Source organism: Haliotis rubra, unplaced genomic scaffold, assembly GCF_003918875.1.
Source record: "Haliotis rubra isolate DU_JTF1 unplaced genomic scaffold, ASM391887v1 Scf577, whole genome shotgun sequence".
Classification (NCBI taxonomy): domain Eukaryota; kingdom Metazoa; phylum Mollusca; class Gastropoda; order Lepetellida; family Haliotidae; genus Haliotis; species Haliotis rubra.
Genome location: NW_025767276.1, coordinates 633,353 through 651,018, shown reverse-complemented (window position 1 = coordinate 651,018; position 17,666 = coordinate 633,353). Strand labels below are relative to the sequence as shown.

The 17,666-nt window shown below is 37.8% G+C and overlaps 1 protein-coding gene across 1 annotated transcript; it reads right to left on the bottom strand.

Moving 5' to 3' along the window:
* Positions 1 to 463: 463 nt before the first annotated feature.
* LOC124254596 (C-type lectin APL-like) lies at positions 464 to 3,909 on the bottom strand. Its single transcript, XM_046688429.1, has 3 exons — positions 3,648 to 3,909; positions 2,131 to 2,343; positions 464 to 1,429 (listed from the first exon to the last, which is right to left on the bottom strand). The coding sequence occupies exons 1-3, from the start codon at positions 3,877 to 3,879 to the stop codon at positions 1,212 to 1,214; spliced, it is 663 nt and encodes a 220-aa protein (XP_046544385.1). The 5' UTR covers positions 3,880 to 3,909; the 3' UTR covers positions 464 to 1,211.
* Between the last annotated feature and the right edge of the window lie 13,757 nt (positions 3,910 to 17,666).

Here is a 17,666-nt window from a genome sequence, read left to right as displayed (position 1 = left end):
TAGATTAATGTCACAATGTGTCAAAAGAGAACAAGTAATATTTGTGACCACAGCTCCATAGCTATAGATCCTCAATGCTACAATGTGACAGGATAGAACAATAGATTAATGTCACAATGTGTCAAAAGAGAACAAGTAATATTTGTGACAACGGCTCCACAGCTATAGACCCTTAATGCTACAATGTGACAGAATAGAAAAATAGCTTGATGTCACAATGTGTCAAAAGAGAACAAGTAATATTTGTGACAACAGCTCCATAGCTATAGACCTTCAATGATACAATGTGACAGAATAGAACAATAGCTTAAAGTCACAATGTGTCAAAAGAGAACAAGTAATATTTGTGACAACAGCTCCATAGCTATAAATCCTTAATGCTACAATGTGACAGAATAGAACAATAGATTAATGTCACAATGTGTCAAAAGAGAACAAGTAATATTTGTGACAACAGCTCCATAGCTATAGACCTTCAATGCTACAATGTGACAGAATAGAACAATAGATTAATGTCACAATGTGTCAAAAGAGAACAAGTAATATTTGTGACAACAGCTCCATAGCTATAGACCCTCAATGCAACAATGTGACAGAATAGAACAATAGATTAATGTTACAATGTGTCTGAAGAGAACAAGTTTTATTTGTGACAACAGCCCCGAAGCTATAGACCCTCAGTGCTATAATGTGACAGAATAGAACAATAGCTTAATGTTACAATGTGTCAAAAGAGAACAAGTAATATTTGTGACAAAGGACTCTTAATATTACATTTTCATAGGATAGAATAGAATAGCGATAATTAACTGTTAGTGTTGGCGTCTATTCAGTGCTAATATACTGTTAAGTGTTGACGTCCATTTGTCCTTTGCCAATCACACATCAACGCCAGTTAACTGTTAGCTTCCAATGTTTAGCTTCCATGTTTGTTGTCTTATTGCTTTATTATATGTGCTCTCTGCCTCATAGCATTCATTAACCTCATGAAGGAGTAAGGATATACTCCGAAACGTTGTGTTCCTCATGATAAAGAAGTTGACATCTCTTCCTTACCCCTCTCGTTGTTTATAAAACAGTGTCAGGTATACTTAAACACATTGATTCCTAAACACGAAGTCTTTATTTGGTCGGGATCTGTCAGCAGGAATTGATAAATAGCTGTGAGGAGCTTGTCCCTTTTATCATCTAATGTAATAGCATAACGCACATTATTCAAGCGCTGAAACTTCGCACAACGCACTCCATTTCAAATGACAGTAGTTATTATGCATGGTCCAACCCGTAGGCTTGTATATAACGGCACACAGCTCTACGCCTAATAGATTGGGTTCCGCACCATCCCATGGTTGAACCGCAGCAACCGTTCCATCATACCACTTCCACGTGCTGTCACTGTACTTCAGGCCTGTCCAAACCCCTGTGGCATCTGAAATATTTGGTGCACTCATTAATGCCCTTAAATGCATTTAAAATTCTGAATGTAACACTTTCATTAGAACGGTTATCTCCATTTCCGATGCAGAATATACATGCAGGTTACCTTCCGTTACTGTCCCCACTCTGCCTTCTTCTACTTTGTTGACTTAATCCAAACGAATGTGATAATAAACTATTTAGATATAAAGACTAACTGTAACTGTATCATATACATCAAACAAGCTTTGTCAGGCTGGGATTTGGTTTTAAAAAAGTTTGAATTTTTTATCGATCTTTGGTATCTTTAGTAAAGTTATCTATTTTTTATGTTTAGGAAAGAGAGATTTAATGCAGCAGCACCATTGCTGTTTGTTGTTTAACGCCGCACTCAGCAATATCCCTACCATATGGACGCAGTATGTAAATATCGAGTCTGGACCACACAATCCAGTGATCAGAATCATGAACATTGATCTATGCAATCGGGATGGATAATGACTGACTGACTGACTGATGAATGAATGAATGAATGAATGAATGAATGAATGAATAGAAATGAATTAAACTGAAGTGAGATAATTACCTGTAAATAACTATTTTCAGAAAGTCTCTGATAGGCATGTAGAGTGGAATTATGATAGTGATAACATCACAAAAAGTAATGATGTATTCAACGTTTCTGTCATTGGGGAACGTGCAATAAATGTTTACCTGTTCCTAGATACTGTTTTACTTCCATGTATTTTTCCTGGGTTTTGAAACTTATCATTCGGTAAGCTTTTCCATTGAATGACTGTCCGGCGCATTCATCATAAGCGTTCTGCCAAGACATTTTTGTTGTTGTCAAGGTAACACAAACTGTCTCTGTTGTGAACAAGGTGGATCCCGGTGGGCACTTTATTACAGGGGTTACCGGTATTAAAGCTGAAATAAATGAACGAGAACGTGTGTTGAAGGCACAATTTCACACATTTTCGACAACATTTTGGCCTATATTATATATATTGGGGCATATGCGCTCACTTTAACTTCCTTTTTGATGCAATAACAGACGTAGTATCCCTTACGACTTGCCTAAAATCAATAATTGAAACTTCGAAGCGAACAGCTTCCAAACAGAGAACACTTGCCAAATATGGCATGTAAACAATTGCTCCTTACATCGAAAAATGTCGCACGCAGTGTTGTCGGTGTTTGCCGAACTGGTTTCAATCACAAGTTGCGCGTGTGTTTTTGCGACAGACATTAATTAGCGTCTGGGACTGAGTTCTGTGTCCAAAGGCGTTATAGGATGGCGCTCCAAGGGACATAACTCGATGGGGTTCGCCTGAAATAATGTTCGGCCGGAAGAGGACGCGAGAGTTGATTTTATGCAACGTAACATCACATAACATATTAATATGAACCTCACTAACAGAACTTCTTTATATAACAATTGCCTTTTCAACTTTGAATATAATTTAATCTTGCTTGTTTATTTTAAAGATGCAGGGGCGGTTGGGTAGCCTAGTGGTTACAGCATTCCCTCGTCACGCCGAAGACCCGGGTTCGATTCCCCACATGGGTGCAATGTGCGAAACCCTATTCTGGTGACGCCCGCCGTGATATTGCGGGAACATTGCTAAATGCAGCGTGACACACTCACCGCTTAACTACCCTCATATTCACAGATTTCAAGTATTAACTATCAACGATTTTCGTCACTAAATATAAACGTTAACGCCGATATACAATGTAGATACTTTCCCAGGAGTCGTCTAGACCCATTCTCTCAAAAGTAGCCCAGGCGGGGTAGCCTAGTGGTTAAAGCGTTGTTTGACAACGGTATAAGAATCCATACCGAAACGTCGCACCATATATAATAAAAGAAGTTGTTATCCATAAACAATCTTACTTTCTTATTAGTCACCAACTTCTAAATGCCACTCAAACAGATCATCTTATATTGTATTTTGTATCTATATATACTATTTATTATTATGCATCTGTTTCCTTTTTTTGTACATAAAATAATTGTACTTGCACTTGTAATTACATTTTATTTGAGGACAATACGACTGATTGATTGATATTGATTGAATGATGCTACAAGCGGCGTAAAACTCACCCACCCACTGACCCACTCATTCACTCACTCACTCACCCACTTACCCACCCACCCACTCACTCACTCACTCACACACCCATACACCCACCCAAACACTCACTCACTCACGTAATGGACTCACCTGGCTGGACGAAGTAGAGCGTCCCGTCACTAGGCACGAGTGATGTGGAGTCCTGCGTGTACACCACCGTGCTTGGACAACACTGCTGACTGGCCTCGTGGTAGAACACTGAGTTGCAGGGTAGATGACTGTCCAGACAGCGCATGACGCACCAAGTGGAGGTAGATGCTGTCGTGTAGGAGGAACATGGCACGCTGAGGTTGGTGAAGACGAGTGCGAGAAACACATCCATGTTCCGTGTAACCGACCAGCACTCACTGTATCAACCTGCAATGAAAATTGAATGACTTAACAGATTAAATCCTAGGGCTTTAGTAACTCAGAGATGTAATCTGTTCATTCATTAAGGCCTGCGTTTTATTATAGAAATCGTACTCTGATATTCAATATAATTCAAATGTTTTAATGTAAATAGGCCAAGGCCCAAGTACAAAACTCAACAAAATAATAATGATAGTAACAAAATGGTTAGGTACACCTTTTAAATACTTCCTCGCCTTAATGATTCTTTTACAAATTTCGCTAAGTTAATTAAGATATTTACTTTATCACAACTCTGATATGAGCGTATATGAAGGTGTATACCTGTGACGTCTCCGGAATAGATATGAAGTATACTATATATTAGTGTGCCTTTACCTATTTCAATTTAACCTGCATCTACATAACAAAGTATACACTTAATCCACGATACTTTAATGTCATGCCCCAACTATGATTTAAATATTCATGTATATAATGTGGGATGGCTCAATCAATCTCCCAAGGTCAATCTGAGAGTACATTGTTCAGTCCTCATGCCTCCTGCAGGCCTTTGATGTTGGCGCACATGTGAGTCATTATGTCCGTGAAATACTGGATGAAGGTGCGATTAAGACTCGTGGCTCTCTGCTGCGTTATGGAGATGTGTTGCTGCTGGGGGTATCAGTTAAATACGTGCACGGTAGGCATGGCGATATCGTCATTAAAGACAATATGTTGACCAGGAAACGTCACAGCCCTTTACCTTTAGCCTATACCCACCAACATCAAGCTTTAGGCATCTTTAGTCTCCACCCATCCATATACATATGGGTACTTGGATAGTCTAGTGGTTAAAGCGTCCGCTCGTCACGCTGAAGACCCGACATTTAGTCTAGACCCATGTATAGCAACATACATTGACCATTAGTCTACACACATGTATATCAACACACAGCTACCTTTAGTCTAGACCCATGTATATCAACACACAGCAACCATTAGTCTAGACCCATGTGTATGAACACACAGCTACCATTAGTCTAGACCAATGTGTATCAACATACAGCAACCATTAGTTTAGACCCATGTATATCAACATATACATCGAGCATTAGTCTAGACCCATGTATATCAACATACAGCGACCTTTAGTCTAGACCAATGTATATCAACACACAGCTACCATTAGTCTAGACCAATGTATATCAACATACATTGACCATTAGTCTAGACCAATGTATATCAACACACAGCTACCATTAGTCTAGACCAATGTATATCAACATACATTGGCCATTAGTCTAGACCCATGTATATCAACATACAGCAACCATTAGTCTAGACCAATGTGTATCAACATACAGCAACCATTAGTCTAGACCAATGTAAATCAACATATACATCGACCATTAGTCTAGACCCATGTATATCAACATACAGCGACCTTTAGTCTAGACCAATGTGTATCAACACACAGCTACTATTAGTCTAGACCAATGTATATCAACATATACATCGACCATTAGTCTAGACCCATGTACATCAACATACAGCGACCTTTAGTCTAGACCCATGTATTTCAACATACATTGGCCATTAGTCCTGACCCATGTATATCAACACACAACGACCATTAGTCTAGACCCATGTATATCAACACACAACGACCATAAGTCTAGACCCATGTATATCAACACACAGCTACCATTAGTCTAGACCAATGTGTATCAACATACAGCAACCATTAGTCTAGACCAATGTATATCAACATACATTGACCATTAGTCTAGACCCATGTATATCAACATACAGCAACCATTAGTCTAGACCCATGCATATCAACACACAACGACCATTAGTCTAGACCCATGTATATCAACATACAGTGACTATAAGTCTAGACCCATGTATATCAACATACAGCAACCATTAGTCTAGACCCATGCATATCAACACACAACGACCATTAGTCTAGACCCATGTATATCAACATACATCAACCATTAGTCTACACACATGTATATCAACATACAGCGACATTTAGTCTAGACCCATACATATCAACATACAGCAACCATTAGTCTACACACATGTATATCAACATACATTGACCATTAGTCTACACACATGTATATCAACATACAGCAACCATTAGTCTACACACATGTATATCAACATACAGCGACATTTAGTCTAGACCCATGTATATCAACATACAGCTACCTATAGTCTAGACCCATGTATATCAACATACATTGACCAATAGTCTACACACATGTATATCAACACACAACGACCATTTGTCTAGACCCATGTATATCAATTCCCGATCTAGATATTTTCTCATCTCATCTATATACAACCTTTCATCATCTATCATGATGAAGCAATTAGCTTGTACCTGCTTTGTTTTTGCATTAAAATTACCAGTGCTTATAACGAAGTCTCATTTTGAGTCAAAGTGACATACAAATAATGTCAATATCTTGAAACCTTTCTTCTCTTTAATTTCTAGAATTTTAACAATTCCTAACTCGATTTGTGTTTTGAGAACATCGTCCATCTGTAATACTGCTGAAACAAATGTGTTCTATTGATTTAGTCAAAATTGTACAATTGACTCTTATCTGTTTTGGGCAGATATTCCTATAGGATGTGGAAAGAGCGTCCGCTCGTCACGCTGAAGACCCGACATTTAGTCTAGACCCATGTATAGCAACATACATTGACCATTAGTCTACACACATGTATATCAACACACAGCTACCTTTAGTCTAGACCCATGTATATCAACACACAGCAACCATTAGTCTAGACCCATGTGTATGAACACACAGCTACCATTAGTCTAGACCAATGTGTATCAACATACAGCAACCATTAGTTTAGACCCATGTATATCAACATATGCATCGAGCATTAGTCTAGACCCATGTATATCAACATACAGCGACCTTTAGTCTAGACCAATGTATATCAACACACAGCTACCATTAGTCTAGACCAATGTATATCAACATACATTGACCATTAGTCTAGACCAATGTATATCAACACACAGCTACCATTAGTCTAGACCAATGTATATCAACATACATTGGCCATTAGTCTAGACCCATGTATATCAACATACAGCAACCATTAGTCTAGACCAATGTATATCAACACACAGCTACCATTAGTCTAGACCAATGTGTATCAACATACAGCAACCATTAGTCTAGACCAATGTATATCAACATATACATCGACCATTAGTCTAGACCCATGTATATCAACATACAGCGACCTTTAGTCTAGACCAATGTGTATCAACACACAGCTACTATTAGTCTAGACCAATGTATATCAACATATACATCGACCATTAGTCTAGACCCATGTACATCAACATACAGCGACCTTTAGTCTAGACCCATGTATATCAACATACATTGGCCATTAGTCCTGACCCATGTATATCAACACACAACGACCATTAGTCTAGACCCATGTATATCAACACACAACGACCATTAGTCTAGACCCATGTATATCAACACACAGCTACCATTAGTCTAGACCAATGTGTATCAACATACAGCAACCATTAGTCTAGACCAATGTATATCAACATATACATCGACCATTAGTCTAGACCCATGTACATCAACATACAACGACCATTAGTCTAGACCCATGTATATCAACATACATTGACCATTAGTCCTGACCCATGTATATCAACACACAACGACCATTAGTCTAGACCCATGTATATCAACACACAACGACCATTAGTCTAGACCCATGTATATCAACACACAACGACCATTAGTCTAGACCCATGTATATCAACATACATTGACCATTAGTCTAGACCCATGTATATCAACATACAGCAACCATTAGTCTAGACCCATGCATATCAACACACAACGACCATTAGTCTAGACCCATGTATATCAACATACAGTGACTATAAGTCTAGACCCATGTATATCAACATACAGCAACCATTAGTCTAGACCCATGCATATCAACACACAACGACCATTAGTCTAGACCCATGTATATCAACATACATCAACCATTAGTCTACACACATGTATATCAACATACAGCGACATTTAGTCTAGACCCATGCATATCAACATACAGCAACCATTAGTCTAGACACACATGTATATCAACATACATTGACCATTAGTCTACACACATGTATATCAACATACAGCAACCATTAGTCTACACACATGTATATCAACATACAGCGACATTTAGTCTAGACCCATGTATATCAACATACAGCTACCTATAGTCTAGACCCATGTATATCAACATACATTGACCAATAGTCTACACACATGTATATCAACACACAACGACCATTTGTCTAGACCCATGTATATCAATTCCCGATCTAGATATTTTCTCATCTCATCTATATACAACCTTTCATCATCTATCATGATGAAGCAATTAGCTTGTACCTGCTTTGTTTTTGCATTAAAATTACCAGTGCTTATAACGAAGTCTCATTTTGAGTCAAAGTGACATACAAATAATGTCAATATCTTGAAACCTTTCTTCTCTTTAATTTCTAGAATTTTAACAATTCCTAACTCGATTTGTGTTTTGAGAACATCGTCCATCTGTAATACTGCTGAAACAAATGTGTTCTATTGATTTAGTCAAAATTGTACAATTGACTCTTATCTGTTTTGGGCAGATATTCCTATAGGATGTGGAAAGGGTTTTGTCGCTTCTATTTACCAGAAAATCTCAGATACAACGCACTATCGATGTCATACTCAACAAAACATATCACTATATCCTCCTTTGACGGCCGCACCTCTCCAACCAGATTTTCAAGCGAATAATTGTCTATTGTTCTCGTAAACATTTTAACAATTTATGTTCATGTCATCTGACATTATGCCAACATCGGTTTGGAGGTGTATGTCCCCAATCCACTCAGATGTTTCAAGTTTCATTATTTCCAGAATTTCACCCACCTTGTGAAGAAACCTGGAAAAGAATAAAGGAACACTTGTACTTTCAAGTGTTCCCTTATTCGTTTCCACGAGTATATTTGGAGATGGCTCCAAATCGTGCCATCGATCTGATGTTTGTCACCGGAGAAGGACACTCGCACACAGGCTGCTCAGCAGGAATAAAATGTGCAAATAAAAACATCAGCATCTAACTTCATCAAGGTTATATCATGGGTGGCAAAACCAATAAAAAATACTAAAAATAAACCTTGAAAAATCATCTCGTTTCATGAGGCAAAGAAACTTGTTGAAAATCAACATTAAACAATGTCACATTATCTGCAGTTGTTCCTCATTCTGTTTTTCAATGCACATCAGTTTCTGTTAGAACTGATTTGACATGTATCAAATCAAATGAGTCTTTTAGCACAATTTCCATCCGTGATTCGCATTCGTCATTAACCCAAACTGTGAATCAATCTCAATTTGATGCTGATGAACCTGTCCCCAATTTACCAGAGACTACAGACCAGAATGAAAGATAAAAACTAAATAGAAAACAGACAACCAGGAAAAGTTCACCTTCAGAGATAATTGTCCATAACTCTTATGACGCCCTTGATCTGAACATAACCCGTTCGTCGGAGAGCAGTAGGAATCCTTCCTCCTCAAGACGAGAACGTTCACCTATTGAGCCAACATAACTCAATCGTCCCACATAAACCACTGGAATTGTAGAGGAATTGCTTAGGAATACCTTTAACGATTTACAGATTTTATTTTAAGATTTAAGAGATTTTACAGCTATGCGTCTACAGGAAACTTATCTTAGAGACAAAGACAAATCAAATGTGATATCAGAAAACATAATTTGTTGAACCACTTTTCCCATGGTTTAGCGATGATTGCAAACAGGCTAGAACATGTAGGGGAAATGCAGAAAACCTATTTCCGCCGACACCCAACAGTTTTAAAATTTCAAAATTGTAAAAATAAATAGTGTAAGGGCTGGACGGGCATTCAAACAAACTAAAGTTCTTGGAGACATTAAGTATCTAAAATATATTCATGCACACCAATAACAAATGTGTGGAATATATTTCAAAGAATTAAAGGTAAGGCCTCCAAAGCGATCATTCACAATCTCAAAGATTGTCATGATATATTAACAGATAAATCTGATATCGAAAATAGATTAGGTGAACCTTTAACCAAACATTCTTCATCATCGAATTATTATCCCAATTTTCAAATTTTTTTAACAATATCAGGAAAGGAAAATAAAATCAACATCAATTCAGATGATGGTGAAGATTACAATCTAGTACATGTATTTTCACTTCATGAGCTTAATATCACCCTTGAGAGGGCTCATATTACTGAAACTGGAGCCGATGTTATACATTATCCACTTCTGAAACACTTGCCTGAATCATGCCTCCAGGCACTTTTGGCTGCTTTGGATGATATTTGGACATCAGGGAATTGTCCGCCTCCGTGGTGAAACACAATTACCATTTCTATACCAAACCCCGGCCGATCATACAGATCCATCAAATTACCGTCATATATATTTCACTAGCTGCGTATGGTGAACAATCGATTAGTTTGGTGCTTGGAAATCTATCATCTCATTACTGATATGTGGTTTTCGAAAAAAAAAATAGAAGTTCCATTGATCACCTTGTGCGTTTAGACAGATTTATAAGAAATTCATTATAAATGAACAGCATCCCTTTTTATCACAGCTTGTGATACAACATGGCATTTTAAGAAATCTTAATGATTCCGGATTGATAGGTCGTTAGCCTCAGTTTGTATACTGCTTTATAACTGACGGACAATTTCAAGTCCATGTTTGATCAACCCTGTCAGATCATTGTAATAATGATCAGGGTGTTCCATAAGGCAGTATATTGTCTGTCACATTATCACATGTGATGCAAGATGATTGTCAAAATTAATGGTCTACAGTGATTTATCGATCTTCTTAAAAACCGTCAAAGTCAAAATAAATGACACCCCATTCACGTGCATGGGGCTACTGCGTTGTGCACGTGCATCCCATGCGTTGTGTTTTAGGGGCGGTAAAGAGAAATGGTGGCTTGTTCATAACATGTCTGTGTTTGAAAAGTTTGTTATTGCTTATATTTCCTATCAAAATTGAAAGATCAGGTACCCCTTCTTTTTGTAACAGTATATAATATCACCCAACTATCTTCAGTCTAATCCTCCTTGGCAAATAGTCAGACCTGAAGTAGATCTTCACTTACTACGCTAAGCAACTCTGACACAAATTAGTTTATCTATAAACAGCAATGTGTACAATTACGAGCTAAATAAGACACTCATCGTTCATTTTTTACAGACGGATCCAAGGATGGTTGCAAGGTTTCAAGTGCCACTGTCACTGGATCTAAAATCATGTCTTCCAGCATTCCTGATAACAGTTCTAACTCAGTTCAACTGCTGAAGACAAAGCGATCCAAATAGCCTTGAACTACATTCAGCTCCAATCTAAATATATGCAGTTTATAATCGACAAAGCCATCGACAGATCTGCTTTCTATTCCGCCTTTGCTTTTGTGTTAGCAATAATGCCGACATTACTTGGTAACCAACAAAAGATATTGTCGAATTGTTCATACACGTTTTACTCATGAATATTTATTAAAAGTAGATGATCTGAATTGTGTGTCTCTTGTGATGAAAGAAACACATTCAAGCACATTTTGCTTGACTGTATGGATTTCTCTCACAAGGGATATCTATTACCAATCATCTTCTTTGAAGGATCATTTTGTAAAGATCAGTCTTCATTTAGTTCTTGGTTTCTTAAAAGAAGTAAAATTATTTCATAAATCTTGAATTGTTATAAAAAAAATGTGTGATGTTATCACAAAAAGAAATAACTATTGATGGCAGTGACAATCAGGGGAGTAAGTAAGCGTAAAATTCCTTCTCCCTGACAGAGGCATTTTATTTCTCGATTGTAGTTAAGTTGTTAATATTGGGTAGTTTTGGATACAACCACTGAAGGCCAAAATGATGATATACATTCTCCCTGGAATGATGCAGGACGGTGAGGTACCGGAAGTCCCCTTGATCCGTTGTGGTCTTTGGTCGTTAATGGTCTCTAGCCTAGTTTTAAATTATGCTAAATAATAGTCTGAGAAAGTTATATTCTTAACATAGAATTGGTTTGTGTTATACCCAAACTGTGATACTGAACATACTCTTTTCCTGTCCTTTGTAGACAGGTTATCGACCCCGTCAGTATGTTTATTTACTTATCCCACCTTTCATGCCGATCGCCTCTACCTCTTTTATAAACATAAACCAGAAAGATTATTAGCATAAACGGAACCAGTTTCATTAAAATCTTTACCCGAATGCGCCAAACATTCAGAAACATGTATAAGGAACCATTTTGAGCATTGACATCACCAAGCACTAACCCACTAACTTCCTGTAACTACTTTAAAAGTGAGTGAGTGAGTTTAGTTTTACGACGCACTCAGCAATATTCCAGCTATATAGCAGCGGTCTGTAATAATCGAGTCTGGACTAGACAATCCAGAGATCGATCTGCGCAATTGGGAACCGATGACATGTGTCAACCAAGTCAGCTCACCTGACCACCCGGTCCCGTTAGTCGCCTCAGATTACGACAAGCATGGGTTACTGAAGACCAATTCTCACTTGGATCTTCACGCGTCAGCTACTTCAACAACAACTGTATCATGGCACTTGGTTTAAAAGCTTGTCGGTTACTTTGACTATCGTCAGAAACAGATATTGAATGACTACTGAAATTAAGTGAACATAAGAGCTGTGTGCCAAAAGAATAAAATAGGCAAGGTCTACTCCACCGGCACTCCACCCGCTTTTCACAACGTTAGGCTATTAGTAACCTAACCAAATGTACAAATTAAAACGTCAGCATCTAACTTCAGCAAGGTTATGTCCGGTTATGACCGAACCAATCACTATACTAAAGATTACACACGAAAAAAAAACATTTCGTTTTACGAGGCATAGAAACGTGTCGAAAACCAATCTCGAACAATGCGTCTCAATAAAATTTATTCTGCAAATCCCAATATACCAGAGACTTACTTTTGACCAGAAATGAAAGAAAAAGAAATAAATAAAAAACAGACCAGGAAAATTTCATCTTCAGAGATAGTTGTCCATAACTTCTTTAAAGCTATTGATATAGATATAACCCCATCCTCGCGGAGCAGTAGGAATCCTTCCTCCTCCCGACGAGAACGTTCACCTATTGAACCAACATGACTCAATCGTCCCACATAATCAGTTCGCATTGCAGAAGAATTAGGAATAACTTGAACAATTTACAGATTTTAATACAACATTTTACATCACCAGCAATGTGTCTTCAAGAAATGTATCTTAGCTACAAATGTGCTATGAGAAAACATAATTGGTTTAACTACTTTTCGCCTCCGGGTACACAACTCACTGACGGTTCTTCCATCTTGGTGAGACAGGACGTAATCCATAGCATTGTTCCAATTACTACCAATCTTCAAGCTGTTGCAGTCCGACTAACATTTCGCATTACTTTAACACCCTGCTCTTCGTTAATGAATTTGACTGGTCTATCTGTGATGACCTAGGTGGAAGTGACCATTTCCCTACTATGCGTAAGGCGACCATCCCTACCACCCCTCAATTGGAATTTTACCAAAGAAAACCGGCCATTATTTCAAACCCTTTGTTCTGAAACACTGAATAGGGACAGACATATTCCAGTCCCTATTCAGTTACTCTAAGAACAACTGAAAAGTATGGCTGATGAACTATTCCTATTTCTTCTATGAACCATCACATGGTTTCGTGATGATTGCAAACAGGCTAGTGGAAAGGCAGAAACGTATTTCCGCCGAAACCCAACAGTTAAAAATTTCAAAACTGTAAACATAAATGGTTCCAAGGCAAAATGAGCTGCTAAACAAAATAAACGCCAGTCCTCGACACATTAAAATCTAAAATAAATTCATGTAAACCAATATCAAAGGTGTGGAAAATGGTTCAAAGAGTTAAAGATAAGGGCTCCAAAACAAGCATTCACGTTATCAAAGATGGTTTTGATATATTAACAGATAAATCTGATGAATCGATAATTAGGTGAAACTTTAGCCAAACATTTTTCATCATCAAATTATTATCCTTATTTTCAGAAATTTCAACAAAATCATTAACGGAAGAAATCAACTTCTGTTGATGGTGAAGATTACAATGAAGTATTTTCACCTCATGAGCTCAATATCGCTCTTGAGCAATGTCATGATACTGAAACTGGAGACGATAATATACATAATCAACTCTTAAAACACTTGCCTGAAGAATGTCTCAAGACACTTGATGATATTTGGACATCAGGAAATTGTCCTCCTTCGTGATACGCAGTTGTCATGTCCATACCGAAAACCGACCGAATTCATACTGATCAAACAATCAAAAATAGAAAACAATAGATGTACCATTGACCACCTTGTGTGTATAGAAGTGTTTATAAAATATTCATCGTGAAGAAACAGCATACTGTATCTCATGTTTTCGACCTATTAAAAGCTCATGATTCAGCCTGGAAGCATGGCATTTTAGGAGCTATTCGGATTGAGGGGTCGTTCGCGTAAGTCTATATATCGTCCTATAACTGACAGACAATTTCCATGTTGGATCAATCCTATGATCATAATCAGGGTGTTCCACAAGGCAGTATCTCGTCGGTCCCATCATTCACCATTAAAATCAACAGCCTTTGCAAAGTATTGAACAACTCCTTTGATGTTCACTGTTTGTAGATGACTTCAACGTATCCCGTCAAGGCAAATATATACACACAATAGAAAGACAACTGTGCTTTGTCTCCATAAAATTAAAAAGTGGTCACTCGATAATGGTTTTACCTGGTCCATGGCGAAGACATATATTTTTGTACGAATTATAGATCACATAAAGTCCCCAACTGTCGTTAAAGGGTACTCCTATCAAAGTTTATGAGGAGACCAAGTTCTTGGATCTTATTTGTGACCGACATTTGAGGTTTTTACCCCGCATTAAACATCTTAACCTAGGTGCTTGACGGCTCTTGATCTCCTAAAGATTGTTGATAATTCGAAATCGGGGTGGGGACCAAACAACCCTTCTCCGGTTGTGTCCATCCCTCATTTGTTCTAAGTCATATTACGGTTCAATTGTATGCGGCATTTACAAAACTTAAACAGTAAACACCACCAAGAACTGAGGCTCTGTCTTGGTGCATTTAGAACATCTCCAATAGAGAATCTGTACGTTGAGGCCCTCACTTAAACAGCGCCGTTCTGTATTTAACTAAGTTACGTTCAAACCCATCCAGACCAGCATATAACTGGGTCTTTCATCCTCCTTATGAGGAACTATTTCTAAACAAACTCAAACTTGTACCTCCACTTGGGATTTGGATCAAACCTCATATTACAAAATGTAGTATCGACATGAATATAATTGAATATAATTTCTGAATCTACTCCCCTTGGCAAATAGTCAGACCTGAAGTAGATCTTCCACTTACTTAGGTTGAATTGTGTCAGATTTTTAAGACTATCTCTAAACAGGAACATGTACAATTGTGAGCTAAATATGACACACATCGTTCAAGTTTTACATATGGTGGCAAGGTTTCAAATGTCACTGGATCTAAAATCATATCTTTCAGCATTCCTGAGAACAGTTCTATATTTACTGCTGAAGCTAAAGCGATCCAAATAGCATTAGAATACATTCAGCTCCAATCTAGATATAAGCAGTTTATGATCTTCTCCGACTCTCTCGTCTGTCTTCAGGCACTTAATGGTTCATCTTCAAAACATCCTTTCATACTTGATATTTTAGAACTGTACAATGAACTCTTCACTGGTCAGTACTTTGTACGACTTTCTATACCAATATAAATACAGACATCGACAGATTGATTTCTCAAGACCTGCTTTCGATTCCGCCTTTGCTTTTGTGTCAGCAATAATGCCGACATGACTTGGTTACCAACAAAAGACATTGTCGAATTGGTTATACACGTTTTACTCGTGGATATTTATTAAAAGATGAAGATCTTCCAGTGTGTATGTCTTGTGATGAGAGAAACACATTCAAGAACATTTTGCTTGACTGTATAGATTTCTCTCGCAAGGGATATCTATTATCAACCACCTTCTTTGAAGGATCATTTTATGACTATCAGTCCTCATTTAATTCTTGGTTTCTTAACAGAAGTAAAAATATATAGCGCCTGTTTGTCTTCATCCATCCATATCAATATACACCATATGTGTGTGTGTGTAAAAGTCACATACTGCCCTACTGGTATCACCCGCAATTCACACAGTTGACCTAACGAAATTAAATCCAGCAATACTCTAGCCACATAAAGACTCACAATACAAACCTACACCATCTCGTATTCCTGTTCTCAGCTCCTATCCGGTTTACAGTTACATCATACGGAAGAAACCTGGTTACCGGACATACTGAATATATTCATACAGCAAAGTCTTTATATGCATTGAAATGTTTCACCAAACATTAGTCTTGGTAGACTTACCTGTTAACCTCCTCATTGACGCTTACCGCTCTACCTTACACTGACGTGGCAGTAACCTGTCTGTACTCCGTTCAACCAAATATGGCACTCAATGCACAAACACAAATGGCTCCGTTGAGATTTAATCTTTCGAGAATTACGGAACCACAACATCGATTGTCGTGGTAGTTTGTTTTGTCGCTCTTTTGCAATGCATGACATTAACTTGGTAAAAATGGTCTGTACATGTGTACGTGCGACGCAATCAGCCATTGGTAAACCTGCAGTGTATAGACTTTTACAATGAAACAAGACAGGAATGACAATGGTATGAAAGGAAGCCGACTGAGTTCATCAAAAGCTTACCTTAATTCGATATATACAGTGTTTTTCATACTAAGAGATGTTAGATCACAGAGTGTCATCTTCACGGGTGAGTTGGACCCTCCCACGGGTATCTACACTAAACCAAGGTTTGAAGTGACTCGGTTAAAATTACCCTTTCACTATTGTGAAGCTTCACGTCCAGATCATCAACTCACTTGTCATCTCTGTTTGATATCGCATTGTGAAACACCACATCATCAACCAACTTTTGATTATTCTAAATTAGTCCTTTAGAGCTTGTAATTTCAAAACAACCCACAGATAATAACCAACTTATCTATTGTAGGCGAGGCCACACAATGTTTTGGTAACGTTTGTTTTTCACAAACACTAGTTCACGGCAGCGCCTCTTGCGGTACATTATCAACATTAGTGTATTAATTGTTGCTTCAGAAAATAGAAATATTCGGCACGTAAAACGTCATTAATGTTATCACAAAGAAAATAAATGGCTGTCCATATATATATTGCCAAATTATGAAGCAGCCGTCTAGAAATCTTTTCCAATTATCCATGAAATAATGGGCAACATCCTCTTCAAGAATTTGACTGATTTTATGCTTGAACTTTTCCTTCAGATAGCCTAAGACAAGCGTCGCATAAGTCGGCGCCATTTTGGTTTCCATGGCTGTTCCTTTAATCTGTTTATAGTACTTATCGTAAAAGAAAATATTGTTACTGTGGTAATGGTTCTGTCACTATAGTTTACAATGACATACTGTTTACAAATAGTGAGAGTTACGGGTGCCATCGACCAACTTGCTGCTCTTCATATAATCGTATCTTTCTACTGCGAACGACATCGTACAATGTGTGAGTAAAAGC